The 21,402-nt window shown below is 38.5% G+C and overlaps 1 protein-coding gene across 1 annotated transcript in view; it reads left to right on the top strand.

Moving 5' to 3' along the window:
* Window positions 1-21,402, top strand: part of CACNA2D3 (calcium voltage-gated channel auxiliary subunit alpha2delta 3) — a 1,089,703-nt gene that overhangs the window by 1,021,524 nt on the left and 46,777 nt on the right. The window contains exons 31-33 of the mRNA XM_069084367.1: window positions 10,576-10,651; window positions 13,316-13,368; window positions 15,003-15,058. Coding sequence (XP_068940468.1) covers window positions 10,576-10,651; window positions 13,316-13,368; window positions 15,003-15,058 — 185 coding nt within the window. The remainder of the gene's footprint in view (window positions 1-10,575; window positions 10,652-13,315; window positions 13,369-15,002; window positions 15,059-21,402) is intronic.

Genomic DNA, 21,402 nt, shown 5'->3' with positions numbered 1-21,402 from the left:
GGACTTAGAGGACCAAATGTGGCCTCGAGGCCACAGATTCCCCACACCTGGAAGCAATGCCCAGTGTCTTAATTCTGGTCAATCAAGGGTGACCCCCCCTCCCATGTGACAAGTCTTTGATTTACTATGTCCATACCAATAGTTTATGCTGGAATAATCTTCAAAATCCCCTGCTTTAGGTCTAGATAGATGTAAATTAAAGTTTTCTACAGCCATATAAGTACTCATATGCTGAGTATAGGAAAACATTTATGTAAAATCATAGAATATTGAGAAAGAAAAGATCAATATAGCATTTTATCTGATAACCCCTTTTTTAAGATTAAGAAACTTAGACCCAAAGAAGGAATGGGAATGACCAAATATCACACAACTAGAGGGTAACAAACCTAGAATTAGAACTTGGGTCCTTTGATTCCAGACTCGGTTTGTTTGTGCCCCCCTCCAAAAAATATAACAACCTATTTCCAAATTCCTAACCCCTATTTCACCATTCTACTTTCCCTAGTGTTTCATAACCCTTTCCCTACTCTCCCTAACTCCCTTCTATATCCTAGTTCACTTTCTCTTCCTTTTCCCCCTTTCCCCTCTACTTCCTTCCTCCTCCAACCTCTTTCTTCCTGGATCCCTTATGCTCTATTTCAGATGCTTCCTTCTTCTTGTGTTGCATCCCCACCTCCCTTCCCAGGCCCTACATTGTTTTCTATCTGCTGCAGAGGCTTTTGTGTTCAGCAGTACTGACTGGAGTCGGGGTCGGGGCTCAAATAGTATTTGTTCTGCTTTAAAATGAAGACAAGTACTGGAGTTGTCCATTGTCGATAAGGATTAGAGAAACTGGAAACATAAAACCTTCTGTGGCTTCCCCAGCATGCAGTTCCTTTAAAGCAAGTGCATGCCATTAAGCAATTCCTCAAACCAAAACGCCACTGTTTCTTTCTGGTTTTTTTTTTTCTTAAAATGGGTTAAAAAACCAAGTGTCTTTGTCTGGGTATTCAAAGACATAATAACCATCCCAACAAAGGCTTGGTACAGTATGGGCTTCCAAAAGATGAACAGTCTCTGAGTGGTGACTCTCTCTATTTCCCACGAACCTTGGTTGGTTGGGTCTTTTTTTTTAAGACACACCCTCCTGTTCCCTAAGGGAGGGCCTCTGATGGGTTTTGGGAGTACTCGGGAATGATTCACAAAGAGTCACTAGATGCTTTGGGTGTGTGCCCAGAGCATACTGCTCTTCCTTGTGATGGGCAGATCCCAGACATCAAATCTATCAGTAGGCAGGAATTCATTGAAAGGCTACTGGGCTTAGGCTTCATGGGGGATACAGGATAAGACATGGTGTCTGCCCTCCAGAAATGCAGTTGAGTTGGAGAGGCATGTGAAACAATTAAAAAACAATGCAAGATAATAGATTAAGTATATAATTGAGGGTTAACCTCAATGACTAACTACAAATGGAATGACTAACTCATGTGCAGAAGGGATCAGACTTCTGCTTGGACCCAGAGGGTAGAACAGGCATCAATGGGGGAAATTTACAAGGAGCCAACATTTTGAGCTCAAGCAAGAATTTCCTAATAATTTATATTGTCCGAAGGCCAACAAGGAGCTGCCTTAGGAGAGACTAGGCAAATAGAGGCCTGGCTTGAGAAAGATTCCAGTTCAGGCATATATTGGGTTACATGGTCACTTCCAACTGCCTTTTTGTAAAAACATGGTATAAAACTTCTGGAATTATAGTAAATTAAATTGTACAAATATGTATTCATTTGTTTATTCTTCCTTATAGAGTGTAATATCTTTGAGTGCAGGGGCTGTTTTATTTTTGGCTCCATATCATTCATTACCTGTGCTGAGTACAGTGCCTTTCCCATAGTAAGTGCTTAATAGATGTTTCTTGAGTTTAGTTAGTAGTAAAGATTAAGAGAGAGTTGGATTGTTGACTAGGTAGAGTAGGGGGACAAAGGATAACTCGTATTTTGGTGGAGTAGGCTTGGAGTAGAGTGTTTGGAGAACATTGTAGGCATAGGCGGAGAGGCCAGTGGAGAGGAAGATATTAAAGATGCAGCAGAGAAAGAAGATGACTTTAGGGCGTCTTGAAAGAGGCAGGTGGGAAATGGAGAAAGGAGGTAGCTAGAGTGGTTAGGCATGGTCATTTGTCAGGGGGTGTCTCTGTTGTTCTGTAACCAGGGGAAGGAGGAAAGTCTAAAATAAATCAAAGGAATTTGAGAAATGAAGGCAGGAAGCTGAGGGAACCCATTTCAAATATTTGATTCATATCCCCTGGATCTTCCTAGCAAAGAACTGAAGAAGTGGACAAGCTTGGTCCCTTGTAAGAGAAATTATTAATTTGCAAACAAATATTTACTGTGAACACACACATATTGAGTTGCCTGATTTCAAGAATGACAACACTATAAAAAATGGGAAAAAATCTTGTATCGTGTGTATGTATGTGTGTGTGTGTACTCACTCCATATATAGAAATGGATTCTCATATGTGTGGATAGGTAGCAGGTAAGATGGGTAAGAAATGGACTTGTGATTTCATTGATTCAGAGAACACTGCCAAGGAGGGAACACCCACCAATGTAGGATGGTAACCTCTCTGCAACTTACAGTTTTACAGAATAGCTTAGAACTAAGAGATTGAGCAACTTGACCAGCATCAGCTAGTCAGTCAGCCAGAAATTATTAGGCACCTACTGTGTTCCAGGCACCATGCTAAGCATTTTACAAGTTTATCTCATCCGTTCCTTACAGCCACTTGGGAAATATGTGTTATTATTATCCCTATTGTATAAGTGAAGAAATTGAGACAGACAGAGGTGCAGTGACTTACCCAGAGTCACATAGCTAGTACATATCTGATGCTAGATTTGAACTCAGGTATTTCCCAACTCCATATCCACTGCACTATACACTGTGTCACCCAGCCACTTCTGATAGAGAAAGCTGAGGTCCCTTAGCATCTTAGAGGCTCTCTACGACAGTTTCTCCCCTTATGGTGTCATTCCCTTGGTGAACCCTATTTGATTCTGGAAGAATGAGTGAAGTCTAGCCTTGTTACTTGATGTGGTCTGAGTAACACTGTTACTAACCCCAAGAGATCACCAATGTTTGAGAGAATTCTAAAATCTTAGAGTTGGAAGGAAACTCAGGAACCACTTAGACTATCTAACCCATATCTGAAAAAATACCCTTCATTGAATCTGCAAACATCATCATCCGAATATTTCTTAAAGACTTGTGGTGCCCTGGGATAGCTGATTCAACTGCCCCATAGCTCTAGTTGTGAGGAAGTTTCTCTTGTTATTAAACCTTAGTCTGCCTCTCCCCAATTTTAAATCCATATTCCTCCATCTGCTTTCATAAGTAGAATGAGTATTATCACTCTTTCACGTGATCACCCTTCAGGTACTTGAAGGAAGCTACCATATGTCATATAAGTTTTGTCATTTTCCAGTAAAAAAAATCCTGTTCCTTCAGTCAATCCATGAGAGGACCTTAGTGCCCTCTTCATCTAGTTTGGTTCTTTCAGGATGCTGTCTGACATGTCAAAGTTACTCTTGAAACACCCACTAAAATTGAACACAATATTGCTAATGCTTTCAGATTATACCCTCAGGTTCACGGAGGCTTCTGCCATATTAGTGGTGGCTCAGTACTGGGACTTGTTTCAGAGATTCCCAATCAGCAGTCAGTCCAGTGATTATATTTTAGGCTTCATTATTTCAGACCTTCACTTCCATCATCCGATTCATTGTCCAAAAACTATGGCAACCATGTGATTGTGCTTCCGATTTGGCTTGGGTTTCAACATCAAAAGGGTAGGGTCTACTAGAGTAGGGAAAGGGAGACAAAAGATCACATTATGAATCGTTAGTCTGGGTCTAGGTCACCAAAAGACTGACAATTCAAGGGAAAAAATTATGTTAGTACATCCTCATTGACCCTCCCTGTCTTTTGTCTTTGGTCTCTACAAATCTATACTCTACACAGCAACCAAACAGATATTCCCAAATCACATACCTAACCATGCCATCCCCTCCTCAAATATCTTAAATGCAAACTTTACACATAGCATTCAATGCTCTCCAACTTTCTCCATCCTACCTTTTCAATAATTTCATATTACTTTTCTCCATTCATTCTCCATTCTAGTAAAATAAACCTGGTGGACATTGCCTGTATAAGACATGCTAAGTCTTTCTCCCATGCTTTTTCACAAGTAACAATGAATATAAATAAAACCATTCACTGGAATGAAAATATCAAATAAGCACTTACTGTGGGCTGGACACTATGGGAAGTACAAAGGATGCAAATCAAATAGCAAGGTGGCAGTTCACTCCAGCAATATATAAGAGGGGAAGGAAATATGGCTGAAGATGAATGACTGGAAAGCATGTTTTCTTCTGGGAAGTCACAAGATGGAGAGCAGAATTCCAGGCACCTGTCCAAAGTAATGGCAGTGTTGTTTCAATGACATTGATGTACAAAGTTCATGTGCCATGTCCAGAATGGGCATGCTCTTAAAGAGCTTCACTTCCTCTAATGCTGAGCTTTCTTTACAAACCAGTTTCAGGGCTGGCTTCCATAGGAAAACATTTGGAATTCCCCAAGTTACGGCTGCTCTCTCTATGTCCCAAAAAACATTTTGACAAACTTGATCAATTACAGTACAGTATAGAGGGTGAGTTCCCTGACAATATGGGCCATTTTTTTTGTCCCCTTATCTCCATCGCCTAGCTCAGTGCCTGTCACATAATGCAGATATAATAAGTGCTGGTTAAATTGCATTGAATTACTTCATGAGATACAACAAATCTCTTTCACAGAATTTCCTATCTTACCATGTTATCATTTAATATGTGCCTGCAACATAGTAAATATTTAATTTAATTCTTTTTTCCCTCCTTCATTTTCTCCCTTTCCCCTACCCCCTTTCTTCATTTTTTCATTCCTTTCTTCCCCCCTCCATTTGTTTATCCCTTCCTCTGTCCTTTCCTTCCTTCCTTCCTTCTTTCCTTCCTTCCTTCTTTCCTTCCTTCCCTTCCCTTCCTTCCTTCCTTTTTTCCTTCCTTCCTTTTTTCCTTCCCTCCCTCTCTTCTTTTCTTCTTCTTAACTTGAAACCTGTCTTATAAAACGTAAGGAATTCATCATTAGTTTTTATATATTATCTGAGATGACTATCATCACAACTGACGGATTTGCATGATATAACCTCCATGTGTGTACCTGAGAATCTTATTTGTTTATCCTATACTAATATATTTTTAAACATTAAGATTTTTGAGATTTATTTTAGTGGATGCTTAGCTTTAAAATGATTTTTATATATCTATATATGTGTGTGTTTAAAAATTAATAATCTTGGTCATATTATTTGCTAGAGAAGATAGCCAGTATAATGGAAAATATTTTAAGCGTCACCACTTTCCAACTCAAGGGAAAGACCTAGCCTCTAAAACCTCAGTGTACACTTCTATAAAGTGGCTTTCCCAATGTCATCATCCTTTTGGCTTCCTGGGGGCATCACTGCACAGTAAGAAAGCTTGAGGCTTCCAGCTTTGATCTTTTTAATCTCTATGGCCCAGTGAATGCCACTTCATCTTTCTGAGCCTCAGTTTCTTCCTTACTAAGGCTCACATTACATGCTGGACAGAAAGAGCTGTACAGAAGACCCCCACTCTTAAAATTGGAATAATAGCAACAGCTGAGCTTCCTACATCATGAAGATGGTGTGAGGACAGAAGGAATGTTCATGGAAGCATTTGTTACCTAGGCAGGCACGTGGCCGAGAGGGTAGAGTGCTAGGCTGGGAGTCTTAGAGACATGAGTTTGAATCTTCTTCCTTTTCTACAAAATGAAGTCTTTGGAGGAGATGATCTCATAGCTCCTTTCTAGCTCTAAAATTATGTCGTTCTGGACTTTTCCCAATTATTATATTTATTGCAATGGAAAACAAAGGGGCAAAAGGAAAATTTTAACTTATCAGAAAATTGGCCATCCAGTGATTTTCCATCTAAGTCTCTCAGTGGCACGAGGGTCCTTTGATTTGTCTCATATTTTTCTGAATGCATTCTAGATTTTTCTGCAGAGTTCAATCTGTCTTCCATCCAAGTTTAAAAGTCACTGGCTTGCTTAGCACAATAATTCTAATGATAAGGTGTAGGACTGTGGGCAGGGGCTGAAGGAGCTGGGTGGTGATGTCACAGGGCTCTGGGGATGTTATCTGCAATGAGAATAAATGACTGGTCCTACATTCTGGCAAGAAGTGACCAATGTACCAGCAACTCTGGGCTGGGCTGCATTTTCAGGGCTTAAATTTAGATCAGAAGGAAAGCAGCAATCATCATATCCTTTAACTAGAATAAGTCAAACAGGATACAGGTAGCCACAAAATGTAGTCATTGCAAAGAGTAACAGAATCACTTCAAAAAAGGTAATAATCGGTCAGTCTTGCTTTTTTGCAACATGTAGTTAAATCTGTTTAAGTATGGAGAAGGAAAGGAGAGAGCAACTTACTGTATAACTTCCTAAAATGGCACTGATATTAGACAAGTATACTATCAATGGGAAAGACAGAAGTTCTGTGCAAAGGAACCAGAGCCCTGGAGTTTTATTCCAACATGTTGGCAAGGGTTTGCAAAAGGGGATGAAGGAATCATTGAGGCCTTCTTGCATTTGAGTGCTCTGACCTTCCCTCAGTGAGATCATTAGATGATGTAGAACAGTAGGGTAGATATAATTTAATTTTGCTCATAAATTGATTTCTTTAATTTGAAAGTTTCCCTCTTCTTGCATCATCAGAGAGATGGAGGATGGGAAAGGAACCAAGCAAGTCATAGGCCTTGAATGAGGTCTGTGTGCTCAACTGGTATCCAAGCAATATCAAGAGAGGTAAAGAAAGACCCTCTACATTCAGGGTGGATTCTCCCCATCCACCACCATGAACAATTGAGCAGAGAAAATGGACAAGAGCCTAGAGAAAGGACAGCTTGTTATCTTTGTCATTGGCAAGAGGGGTAGCAGCTATTAAATTATAGATCCATCCAAGTATCAAAGTATGAGAGTCCTATGGCATGAAACCCAAGACAGGACTATGGTTAGAGCTCTCACAGAGTGCTCCATTGTCATTACCCTCATCATCATCATCATCATCATCATCATCATCATCATAATCATCATCATCATCATCATCATCATCATTGTCGTCATTACCATCGCAATAGCATGAGTTTAGGAGAAAGTGCATATTGTTCCCATGATCCCATTCACTGCTGAAGTAGCTCTGAGGCTGCTTTCAGTGAGCATTTAAAAATGAACTTTCATTCAATAAGAAAAAAAATGCCTTGATCTATGAGACAGTCTGTAGAATATTGAATTTAAAGCTATATTCACAGGATAGTCACTTATCTTGGCACTGATTTGATCTGAACCCTGTTGAATAATATCAGAACAAAATAATGTTGATAATGGCAAAATGAACAATAGTACAACTAGAATAAAAACCTCATATTATATTGATTAAACATGGGCTTATCATGTCAGGGCAGACAACAGATGGTTAATATTTCCTTATCTGAAAAAAGGAAGAAGACTGATAAGTGATAAAACAGCTGCCAAAATGGGGTAATTTTTACAGAAAAACAAAAAAAAAACCTACTAGAATAAGTAAACCTTGCTTTACCTAGCAATAGTGAAAGTTAGCATAGTTCTATATCACAAGATTCTCAAACATACCCAAAAGTAGTTTCTCTCTGAACAGAGTCTATGGAAACATAAAATACGATTGTGTACCCTCTATGAGCAACATCCATATAAACTCTACCAGCAATAAACCTAGAAGTACCTAATGACTAGGATGCCAATTTATTTGGAGAAATAGAATGATGTGATAGTGGTTTAGAATCAGGTCGTCACCACTAGAAATTAGAGAATGGTCATCCTTAAGGAGTCTACAATTATTATATCAACACAAGTTATGCAATGAAATGGTGAAAAGGAGGCAGTCCATCGCTGCAATTTGCAAAACTTAGTATCTATATACCTAGAAAGATTCAATCGGATGGCAAGACTTATACATCAGAAGTTAACAGATGCTACAAATACAAATCCCCAAATATCCTTGAGAATTCCACAAATAACATAGACCAAAACGTTGCCAACAAGTGCCCACACATAACATCAATCCATACAGAATTAGAAACTATGTTTTGCATTAGATAGAGTCATGCTGAATCTAATCTCCAAACTCTGTGGAATTAAAAGCTGGAAAATATGGACTCGAGCAGAGCAGAGTCCAGACTCTACGGCAAAAGAAAAGGGCATTTGTTGGCCCTTCTAGTCTCACTTCCACTGCTTTTGCCCTAACCTCAGCACACTACAACCATTACAAAAACAGTCGCTTTATCTCCATTTGAAACAGTCTATAAGGCATTAAATATGTCTTAATAACATAGTAGTAGACTGGTCATTGGGTCATTTCAATCTGGACTTGAGCCAGAGGACCTGTGTTTGAATCTTTGCTCTTCTACTAACCAGGTATGTGACCTGGAGTGATTTCCAGCACTTCTCTGGACTGAGGCTTCCACATCTAACATGTAGGGATTGGCCTAGATGGCTTCTGAGGTTCCTTTCAGCCCTAAATCCAGGATGACCAAAGAACTCGAGAACTTTCTGCAATCCGCCAGAACTGCCAGAACAAAAAAGCAACAAGGGCATTAACGCAGTTAGCAAAGTTATTAGCTTGTGAAAGACAGAGCTCTTGATATTTGAGTCCAAGGTAGGGGTTCTTGGAAGAAGAAGGAATAAGTAGAAGAAATATTTTGATGCCAGGAAAACGGCCAGAGAATATCCCTCTATTTTTGCCAACATGGCATACAGGAGGCTTGCTTTACTTATGATCTCAACAGATATGCATGATTTTGTAATGCAATGAACCAAAACAAGTGGGTCATCTCCAAACAATTCCATTCTCTAAGAAGCTGGATGACCACCCTTTACATATATGGGAGATAAGATCATTTACCAAGCAAGAGACCAAAGGTAGTTAGCTTCCTTCCAACTCTGGAACCTTGCCAGTCTGTGATCTACGAAACCACCTTTCCTTTTAACCACATGAAAGTGGAGACAAAGGATACTTAACTAATTACTAATAAACTAATCAACTAACCAACCAAATAAATTAATTAAATGCTTGGGTAACACACACACACATACACACTGAAATGAAATTTCTATGAAATAGAGAAAGCTGAGGAATAGTGGAAAGATAACTGAATTTGGAAATAGGTTTGAGTCATGTCTGGCACTTTTGTCCAGATGCCAGCAAACAAACTGAGTCTCAGCTTCTTCACCGGGCAAACAAACAGGCATAAGAATTTTATTAAGCCTACTTGGCAAGCTGTGGGTAAAAAGCACTCTATATAGACTAAAGCCCAATGTAAGTGCATCTTAGCACTGATATGGTGCGAAATATGACTTATCTTTGTTTCTTGGGCACACAAGCAGCTTGGCCTCTATGTGAATGTAGACACACACACACACACACACAAACAAACATACAAATTGATTGTTTTCATAGGATTAACCAGTAAAATTTGCTTATTAATTTATTAGTGTATGGTTATTCAATTTATTTGAACATTAATACACACACACTTAACTCCATTATGTGCTGTCAAATGTCAAACCATTCTGGATATGACAACAGAATCTTATATTTAATACAGCAAGTCCATGGAGTCATATGCAATGCCTGAAAACAAGTGGGTGGTCTTCTGTGGACCGGCATAGTCAAGGCACTGTGCCCACTATGGTATGTGCTCCAAAAAAAGTGCCATGACCTCAAAAAAAATGTAGCCACTTTGTATTGAAAGAATTGTGAAGCAACTTCCATTTTGGTGACACAACCCACCTTTAAGGTCATATTCAGACTGGCACTTGGCAATTTAGAATCAAAGACTGTGATTGACCCTACCTTCTCTTTTCCCTGGAGATGAGAATCCTAATGCATAAGCTTCTCCTTGCCTCCTTTTCAGGCTCACTCTTCTACCAAAAATCATCCCTGATCTACCGCTCCCCCCTTTTAGTGCCTTTAACTCATTTTGCATTGACTGTATGTGTGTGTATTCTCTGTTCCTTTGTGGGTATACTTAAATTAAACTGAACTGAACAGAATTCAAATTGCAGTCCAAAATTCAGTGCTAGGTAACCCAATGGGTGTGAGAGAGAAGCCTTCTCCCATGCTTTCCCTTTATTGCCCTTGGAGGTTTAGCAATCCGGCAAAATTCTGGTGTCATAGGTTGGGACTATTATTTTTCCTTATCTTTCCTGTTTTTTTTTTGTTTGTTTGTTTTTGTTCTTCCCCAAGATGGGGGGATGTTCCATCAGTTACTGGCACAGGGAAATGTGTTTATAGCTGCCAATATGCTTCCAGGTGAAAAATGGATTTGAATTGACTGTCCCCTCTTCTGTGATCACTCACTTTTTTTTTTTTTTTCCCCCCAGGGGGGGTTTCTTTTTTTTTTTTTTTGTTTTCTGTGGTGGTTTTTTCTTTTTCTGGTCCAGGATTACACTTTATGACTACCAGGCTATGTGCAGAACCAACAAAGAGAGTAGTGACCGGGCCCCCAGTTTATTAGACGTAAGTAGCCTCATAGTTGAGCTCCCTTCTAGCAAGTCACCCAGAAATTGTCACCTGTCTGTCTCTTGTCTGTCTCTATCTTTGTGGGTTTCTCTGCCTCCATTAACATAATTAGAAGCAGTTTACAGATGCTGCGTAGATATATTAATTTTGCATGATAAAAAGAGCCATTTCCTCACAAAAAAATGGTGTGCTGTTTTGTTTTTAACTGATCCTGATACAAAGTAACTAGACATGAGGAAGGAAGATTTCAAGGGACTAATAACATCTTTCTGAAGAAAAAAAAATCACAGAGTTCTGGGGTTCTGTCATTTGGAGGCATATAAAAGGAAGTTTCATTTCCTTTCACAGAAATTAGGCTGCAATCTGGCTTCTGGTCTCTAATTTAATTAGCATTTGTATCAAAGAACCCTTTCCTATTGCCCAGAAGCTCAGTAACTACCCTTTGGCCATTCCTAGGGTAATTAATGCCCCAGTTAAGGTACAAAGAGACACCCATCAATTAACTCCTGTCCCTCTCCCTTGGAGTAAAATACAGAATGTGAAATGTGCAAATAGTACCATTTGGACTACACAAACATGCCATCTGTATACGTATATACATACATAAAGAGGTAGGCACGAATTCCTCCAGATTAAAACAAGTCAAGAATGGAGTCAGTCTAAAATAGCTCAGTAGAGACATTAAATACATATAGAGCAATTAAAAAAAACCAACAAACATGTTTCCTTTTTTTCTTTACAGTAATAGACTGTATATAACAGACTTCAAGGATAAAGGCTATCTTGTTTTTAAACAAAATATGTAATACAGAGAGGGTGAAAGAAAAACAAAAATGGTACAAAACAAAAATAATTTTTATCAGTTGGAATATTTCTAAGTAATATGTGATACTTAAAAAAAAAAAAAAACTAAAAGATCCTTCTCTCTTGTCCTTCTGAATCCAGCTTCTCTCAACAGTGGGCTATTTGCTGAATTAAAAGAAAAAAAAGAAGTTCCCAAAATGCTCTTTCAGCATCAGGCTTAAAAGCTCAAGGGCTTTTCAATAGTAATATGCATTTTAATTGTTTAATCCTGTATTTACATAATCCCATCCCCTGCCTGTGGATTGAACTACAACCTCTCAGGGATTGGTGTGAGCTCAGTTTCCCATTGGTTTGAACATGAGCACCATGAGAGCCTGACCCTGCACCCTGAGCCACTGTTCATCCCGGGCTACTGAGACAGCCTGACTGGTCAAAGATAGGGCATTTCTCAATGGTCTGACCACTGAGACCTTACTGAAAGATCTGATTATTTTTCAAGTCATAAAATAGAATGGCCAAACCACAGGGTTGGAAGTCTCCGTTTGGTTTCAAATAGCCAGTCACCAAAAGTTCAAATCCTGATCTGAACCTAATTCCTTAGGCTCAGGCACTTTTGCCTCCATGAATTTGGTTAAAATTCTCTTTGAGGAAGAAGGGAGATATCCACTTGTTCTCTGTTTTTGTTTTGTTTTGTTTTGTTTTGGTTTTTGGTAGTTCAGCTAACAAGATTTCCAATCGCCTTGTTTCTTCTCAGCTTTCCCCTTCAAGCCCACAATAGAAAGATGGAGAAAATACAAGGTTTTAAGAGTAGACAAAATCTGGAACTGATTTTTACTTTGTTAAGTATTAGACAGCTCTCCAATTTCTGGGCTTGATCTGCATAAAGAAGAGGCTAAAGATTTCGAGAACACATGGGCTAACCAATGGTTAAATCCCAAACAATATTTCAATCAGCCTCCAGGAGCATAGACCCGAAGAATCAGGCTTCTTTTGTCGGGAGTGTTTAAGATCGAAGCCTTTTAAACCCGACCCGGGCAGACGCTGTCCCTTCATTTTTCCGGAGGCCTCCATGCAGCTCACATATCTGTCATGCCTAGGCACAAAGGCCTGAGTGAAAGAGAGAGTCCATATTTTCCAGAAATCAGGAAATTGAATTATCCACATAGGAAATATCACAAAATAAACAGTCAACTTTTTTTTTTTAAATTAAAGCAGTTGGAAATAAAGACCAGAATGTCTTTCCTTCCTCTACCCCCACCCTTACTTTATGAAATGAAGAGATTTTCAAGGATAAAATGTCTTGTTTGCATGTTGACCACTTAAAAAGCAAACAAAACAAAACAAAAATCCTTAACAAATATGAGGGAAAAGCCCTAAACCTATCTACCCACCCCCCTCTAGTATAACTCATCAGCTGTTGACAAATTAAATGCATATATCCTTCCTACATTTCAGTGAAAAGATAGCTTTAAGTGAGAATTCCACACTTAATAGTGTATTCTGAGTCCTACTTTGTAACCAGTAATAAGAATTACAAGTCCTTCCACATTAGGCTGGGAAATAGTAGCCCCTAGAGGTTAAAACCTTTAGAATCATTTGTTGGACTTCCTTCCCCTTATTTCCCCACTGGGATAACCCTTGTGTTGAATCCTGTTTATTTTCCTTGTAAATCACATTTCACGAGGGGCCCATTCCAAGACGTCCAATGCCAGCTTGGGGACACGGCATCTTCCTTTTTTCATCATTTAGATAAAGCTGCTGTTTTCATATGATAGCAATCAGCCTGAAGGAATAACATTGTCTTTGTGAAACTTTCTTTCTTCTTTTTTCCTTACTATATTGGTTGTTTCTCTACAGCCTTATAATGCCTTCTTTGCGGCAGTTAAATGGATAATGACAGAACTGATCTTGTAAGTAAACCTTTGCTAAGATTTTGTTTTGCTTTTAATGTGATCTTTGCCTTTGTTCTGTTATAAATTGACCCAGAGGATATAAAAGGCATTCTCTTGTTGGGTTTCCAGGGCATGGGCTGTGCTTCTAAGCCGCCACATTGGATGCCTTGGACAATCTCACCCATCTGAATGAATGATTGTAACTTGTAATAAGTGCCTCCTGGTCACTGCTCATGCCCTCCCCGGGCTTTGTTTAGCTGTCTAACAGCTTGCCATCCGCCAACCCAATTTATTTATTGTGGTTACAGTTACATTCCCCATGAATGTCTGGCTGTTTTGAATGCTGCATGGGTGGGCTCTGGGCCATAGGACCAACTGTCATGGTGATTCATTACACCACTTTGGATTGCTTAGCATGTACAGTCACGGGGCCTTTGAAATCATCTGCCAGAACCAAGGGGAGGGTCTCAGGTGTGATTTAATTGTTTACCCTGTCAAATACTAGTCATGTTTTCAATGTCAATTATTCATCTGTGGCTTGAGTCAAACAGAGAGGGGCACAAAGATGAAAGCCTGAGCTATTAAAAAAAAAGACATTGGACATACTCCACAGGCAATGTATCACACAAAAAGGAAGGATTCCATAGATTGACATGGAAGCAAGTCACTTCAATAGGAACAAACTAGGTTTCATTCCATGTGTGGTGGGTCTCCTCCCCCACAACCCACAACCTTCAACCCTAGAGATTTAAGGAGGATTACCATGCTATGAAATTAATGAGATTTGTCTTCTATTTCCAACATTCACAAAAATTTTGATACTGTTTGTGAAATGGAGTGGGAAATCATGTTGTAAGCAGAAGACTGAGCTGAGGGTGGGTGGGGGAAATGACAAATGATACCAGAACTTGGAATGAAAGGGACTTGTTGGCGGGCAGCAGGGACAAGTATGAAAAAGAAATCAACTGAACCTTTTGCTGTCCCTATTCATTTGAAAAGCCATTTGCTATGACTATTACTTGGGGGGTGATGGTTTCATATTACCTTGAAACGCTGTTTTTCTTTGTATAATTGAGAAATCTTAGTTGTTTTAAAACTATCCCAAGGCATGTTTTCTTGGGGAGAAGTTCATATGTTACATGCACACAGACCCTCGCATTGGTAAGCCAGTCCTACTACATTATTAAAACAGGTTTTATTATTCTAGATTGTAGACTGAGAAAAGGAGAATAAAGCATTTTTTTCAAAACTCCTGTACTAAAGCTATGGGAATCCCTAAACACATAGCCCTCTGCTGGGGGTTCAGAGCAGGCAGGATACTGAAGAATTCCACTAAATCCTATTTGCCTGTCAAAGGGCTGAAGTCTCCTAGCAGGAGATCTGGCTGCCAAGGACTGGCACTTGATTAGGTGGCTATGACACAGGGATAGATTACTCTAGTGTTAATGACAAAAACAACCTTTCACTCAGAAGATAAAGCCCAGTGAAAATACACCAATAACTAATCCAAATAACCCAGGAACTATGTCAATACCTCCAATTGGGAATTTGTTTTTATTTTCAATGGGGTGAATCAATCAGGGAGTACATCACTACTGCACTCCAGTGGTGGGATATCCCAGTAATGGTCAGCTTTCTCTCGGATTTCTTAGGTTTCTGGTTGAATTTAACTTGTGCGGCTGGTGGCACTCAGAAACCACAGCCAAAGGTAAGTAGATGATGTGTTCTCTTCTATTTATCAAGTGTTGTGTTTTTTTTTAAAATTTGTTTCATTTCAATTATTAAAATCTAAGCCTCACAATAACATTAATGTAGGGAACTTCTGGAAGAAAAATTCCTACACAAATACAGATTGACACCTCACCTGAAATTTAGAATGTTACACAGTTGCCTAGAACACTTGAAAGGTTAAGTAATTTGGCCACAATCACAGGGCTAGTAAACCTTTGAGGGTAAGATTTGAACCCAGATCTTCTTGACTTTCCTAACCCATGCTCCCTCTCACAGCCTCTTAAAGTCTCACAGGCAGTGACCCAGAGTTTCAACTCTTTGTTGGCTCACAAAGGTGAGAAGCCAGAAAATGTCATTCTGAATATGCCTCAGCACACACCACAGTCATGTGCATGGGAGCTACCCCATTGCATAGAGTTTGTCAAAACAATCTGGGATTCATGTCTTGGAAGTTGCTCTGTGATCCTGACCCCGAGTTGTGCTGAACCTTTGCAGATGATCAGGGTTTGATCATTAGGAGCTAACAGAGAAAAGTCAACCAATTATCCGAGAAGTACTTAGACCAACCTAACATCTCACAGAAATGCATATTTTTGTGTATGCTGTCTTATTTCTCAAACTAGTGATATTTTCATTGTTTAAAAATTCCATTCTTTCTCTTTTTATCAGTTGTTTTTAGGTGTAATTATCTTAGTTCAGGACAGAAGGATATAAGTATGTTATGTGCAATAAGCAGGTGGGAAACAGGGGTGTAAACACTACAAGGAGATAAACTTATAATTTAATAACCACATTGCGTATCAGAATTTCAATTGAGACACCACTTTGTCAATATGAGAAGCATCTTAAGGAAGGACGTTCTAGACCTGAACTCAGAAAAAAATGGGGGTTTGAATGCTGGCTCGGTGAATGGTTACTAATACAAATCTTTTCCTGGGTCTTTCCATGGTAAAAACTATGTTCAACTAAATATTATAGGCTAGCATAAAAGCACCTTCACATTCTAAGTTATTTTTTTCTTTTTACCCTCTTGACATCAATATACATATTTCCATGAAAGACAGCCTACAGCACTGTTTGATTGCTATATTTTCAACTGAAGGAGGTTTTTTGTTTTTCATTTTCCCATTATATCAAGCCCAAATTTACCTGTTTGGAACTTCTACCCATTAATGCCTTGTTACACCAAGAAAAAATTATATTAATCCTTTTGCAAAACTGTCCTTCAGGTACTTAAAGAGTCATCCTTTTCAATGCCTGTCTCTACTCTTCTCTAGGTTAGCCAACCTCAGTTGTCTCAGTTAAGCACCAGATAACATAACCCTTCACTATTCCAATTGCCCTCCTTGTGACATACTCCAACATTCTGATGTCCTTCATAAAATGTGGTACCCGCTTTGTTGTAGTTGTTCAGTTTTTCAGTCATGTCCAACTCTTCATGACCCTGTGGATTATGGCATACCAGACCCTTCCAGCCTCCACTCTCTTTCAAAGTCTTTTCAAATTTATATTCATTATATCCATGACACTATCCATCTCATCCTCTGCCATATCCTTTTCCTTTTGCTTTCAATCTTTCCCAATGTCAGGGTCTTGCCCAGTGCCTCCTGTCTTCTCATTTATGGCCAAAGTATTTAATCTTCAGCTTCAGTACTTTACCTTCCAGTGAATAGACAATTAATTTCTTTAAGTATTGACTGATTTGATTTTTTTGTTGTCTAAGGGACTCTCAAAAGGTTTTTATAGCATCACAATTCAAAAGCATCCATTCTGCCACATTCAGTTTTTCTTCTAATCCAACTGTCAGAGATAGAAATTGCTAGTGGAAAAACATAGTTTTGGATTATATGGACCTTTGTCAGCAAGGCGATATCTCTGCTTTTTAGTATGCTGTCCATATTTGTCCAAACTTTCCTTCCAATGAGAAAGCATCTTTTCATTTTGTGACTGCAGTCGCTGTCTGCGGCGATCTTTGAGCCCAAAAATATAAAATCAGACACGACTTCTGTTTCTTCTTCCCTGATTTGCCAGGAAGTGATAGCACAAGTTGTCAAGATGTTATTGGGGTTTTTTTTAGTGTTAAGCTTCAAGCCAACATTTACATTCTTCTTTTTCACCTTTATCAAGAAGTTTCTTGATTCATCTTCACTTTCTGCCATCAGAGTGGTATTATCTGCCTATCTAAGATTGTTGATATTTCTCTCAAAAACATGTCATACCAGCTTTTGTTTATCCAGGCTGACATTTCACATGATGTACTCTGCCTATAAGTTAAATAAATAAAATGACAATATACAGACTAGTTGTACTTTTTCCCCAATCTTAAACCAATCGTTTGTTCCATCTTTGGTTCTAGCTGTTGTTTCTTGACCTGCATATAGCTTCCTTAGTAGACAAGATGATCAGTTACTCCCATCTTTTTGAGGACTTGCCACATTTCACTGTGATCTACTGAGTCAAAAGGTTTAGTGTAGTGAAAAAAAGCAGAATTAGATTTCTTGTTTGTTTGTTTTGTCCTGGAATGTCCTTGCTTTCTCCATAATTCAGCAAATGTTGGGCAATTTGGTCTGTACTTCCTCTGCCCCTTAAAAAACCAGGTTGTACTTCTGGTCATCCTCAGTCTACATATTCTGCAAGCTTAGCTTGTAGAATCTTAAGCATAACCTTGCTGTCGTGTGAGATGAGGGCAGTTGTTACATAATTTGAATATTCTTTGAAATTGCCTTTCTTTAGGATTGAGACATGAACTGATCTTTTCCAATCTAGTGGCCACTGTTGAGTTTTCTAAATTTGCTGGTATATTGAGTGCAGCACTTTAACAACATCATCTAATTTCATTGTTAGCAATACTTCCATTCACTCCATTCTCCAGGAAGTACGGCTCTAGAGGAGTAATCCCACCATTGTGGTTAGTGGTGATGTTGAGATATTTCTTATGTAGTTTTTCTGTTTTGTTTTGTTTTGTTTTTGCTGCCTCTTCTTAATCTCTTCCTCTGTTAAGTCTGTAACATTTTTTTCTTTTATCATGCCCATTTTTGCATGAAACACTCTCTTGATATCTCTCATTTTCTTCATGAGACTTCTATTTATTTGCACTGTTTAAGAAAACAATCTCTCTTTCCTAGTCTCCGGAATTCTTTATTCAGTTGAGGTTAGATTTTTTTTCCCTTTTTCCCTTTCTCTTTCTCTTTTTTTTTTCTTGCCTCAGCTATTTGAAAAGCCTCACCAGATAGCCATTTAACTTTCTTGTTCTTCTTTTTCTTTGGGATATTTTTGTTGTTGCTGCTGCTGCCGCCTGGACAATATTATGAACCTCTTTATCTACCAGACTGAATCTCTTCAATGTACTCATCACCTCCCTTTCATATCATAAGGGATGTTATTTAGGTAATACCTATCTGGTCTGATGGTTTTCATTTTGTCTGAAATTTGCAATAAGAAGTTCATGATCTGAGTTAACAGTCAACTTTTGTTTGTTTCAACTGAACGTATGGTGAGGCTCCACCTTTACCTTCAGAGTATATAATTGATCCTGTTTGATTTAGAATATATGGTGATGTCCATACATCCTTTCCTTTAAAAATAGCCAAATTACTGGGAAGTTTAGTGAACTCTATGGGTTGTTGAAAAAGAGTGTTTGCTATGGCTAGGGAGCTCTCTTGACAAAACCCTGAATTTTGCACTCCAAGGTCAAACTTTCCTGTTATTCTGATTCTCTTGGGTTCCCCCACTTTGACATTCCATCTCCTGTGATGAGATTATGCTCCAGTGCTGCTTTTCTCACCCATTTATTGACTATGTGGGCTACTTTATTTCTTCTAGGAATTTCTTGCCTATAGTAGCATATATAGTAAAAGCACCTGAATTCAACTCATCCGTTCCTGTCCATTTAAGTTCATTGACACCCAAGATTGTCGATGTTAAATCTTTCCATTGACTGTCTGACCACATCCAACTTACCTTGGTTCATAGATCTTACATGCCATATTCCTGTGCAACATAGATCTTTGCATCATTGGATTTTCCTTTTATTACCAGACATACTTGCAACTGCTTCCATTCAGCTGTGGCCCACCCACTTCATTCATTCCTCTGCTCATCCCTAGTAAAGTGTTGGACATTAGTACTGTCCATGGAGTTTTCTTGGCAAAGATACTGATACAGTTTACCAGTTTCTTCAATCACCTTTTCTCAGAACTTTTCACTGTGACCTGGCCATCTCGGGTAAACCTGAGCTACACAAGGTCCCCTGCCATGACAAGGCAGTGATCCAGGAGGAGGAGATACTCAGAACAGTATAAAATTCTTGAGATATGATTTGAACCAGGGAAAGGAGATAGAAGAACTGATAATGTATTACAGGAGAGTACTGGGCTTGGAGTAGAAGGTCCTGGCTCTGAATTCTAGCTGTGTTGAATGGAGCCAGCTAGTTATAGAATAGATAAAGTTGTGGACCTAGACATGGTTTAAAAACTCACCTCACACACTTCTTAATTATTTTACTGTTGACAAATAATTTAACTTTTCTTTGCCTTAGCTTTCTTATCTGTTGAATGGGAATCATAATAATATCTACTTTGCAAAGTTGTGAGAAATAAATGAAATAATATTTAAAAGCTCTTAGCATTGTGCCTCACACATAGTAGGCACTTAAATGCTTTAGAAAACACCTCTGTGACCTTGGACAAGTTATTTCAACTTTCTTGACCTCAGGTTCTTTTCTGAAATATTAGGAAGTGTGAAAAAATAGTTTTTGAGGACCCTGTTATAGAGTTATATGAGGTGATTCTCTTTTCCACTATTATGCTTCTATTTATGAAGTCAATGGCCATATTAATGTTTTATTTATTTATTTTTTCCTTAACTCCTTTTGAGCATAGAATTCACAAAACTTCCCAGTACTTTGACTATGTAATGAAATCTACTAATGAAATCATGTCATTAAGCCACCTTCATCTTGAGCTAGTTGCATTGATCTTTTTTAATCTAAGTAAGACTTTACATTTATTTTCCTTCTTTATTCTTTTTCCTATTCATTGTGGCCCTAATCTGGACTGACTCATCCTGCAGTCTTTGGCAGAAGCCAAAGGTTAAATGGGAAGAAACAAGGGTCTCTGATGCCTCTAGTTTTCATTCTTCTCATTCCAGGAAGTCTTTCTTTAAAATCTTGTCTTTTCTTTACCATTGAAAGCTAAAATTTCTGACACACTTAACATGCTGCGGACTGCTTTTCCTTATTCATGGGATTCTCTTTGCAGGATAATTATTTAAATGTACAAAGGAAATGCTTAATCATATCACATAATTCCTTAAATACTATACAATCCTTTGAATTCTCCTATGGCCCAACCGAATAAGAGGATTTATAACATTTAACAGATTATTTTAAAATGCTATTTCCATTATTATAGGTTGTTAAAAATTCATGAAAATACTAGTATTCCTAATAATCTTCATTGGTCCAGAGGATAGGTATGGAAAGAATACCACCCACCCACCCTAACAGTCCTAGGCTTCTGAAATAGGCATATAGCAGAAAACAACCTGGCTCTGGAGACTAAGGAAGTAATTTCATGTTGTGTTACTTCTGCTTGTAACTTGTATTACCTTGGCCTGGTGTCTTCCCTTTTTTGGTCCTTAGTAGCCACATGGGAAAATGAGGCCATTGGATTTGATGTTTTCCATCTAAATTTATTTCTGTGTTAGAACGCTATGTTTAACAGGGCTAGGGATTCACAATCTTCTCTTAATTAAGTAGGAAATACACATTAACACCAGTGGAATCAACAGATACTTGATCTTATTTCTGTTTAGAATGAAACCTGTTATTTATGAGTTTGTTTTTCTTTTTCTGTTTCCCTGGTTAGTAGAAATGATGGGTGGAGACAAGGAATCTCTTCGTGATTTTGTTGCATAATAACAATGTGGTCAACTGGTTGAACTTTACACATTGGGTCCAATTAGCAGAAAAGCATTTGAAAATAGAGCCTTTCTTATTTTATCTACTCATTTTGGGGACCAAACTTAGTGGTTGCTTCATTATATGAAGCCTCCTAGAGGGAAAATCCCCTGTGTCAGTAAAGGTTGGACCTTCCCTGCTGCATATAGTCATGAGGTGCTGTTCACAGCACTCAGAGTTTAAGTGACTGGCTCAGGATCACTCTAGTATTTATGGGTAAAGAATGGTATATATTTCTTTGAGATTAGGAGGGAAGCTCCCTATCTGCTTCACCACATACATTTTCTCCTATCTCAAATGATTCGCATTAAAGGATCTTTATTATTTACCTCAAATATTTTTTTATTCCTCCATCTTTTCCC

This window comes from Petaurus breviceps, unplaced genomic scaffold, assembly GCF_028583685.1.
Source record: "Petaurus breviceps papuanus isolate PSGF00001 unplaced genomic scaffold, PetGlider_PUasm1.0 174, whole genome shotgun sequence".
NCBI lineage: Eukaryota > Metazoa > Chordata > Mammalia > Diprotodontia > Petauridae > Petaurus > Petaurus breviceps.
This window is presented reverse-complemented; position numbering and strand designations above follow the sequence as displayed.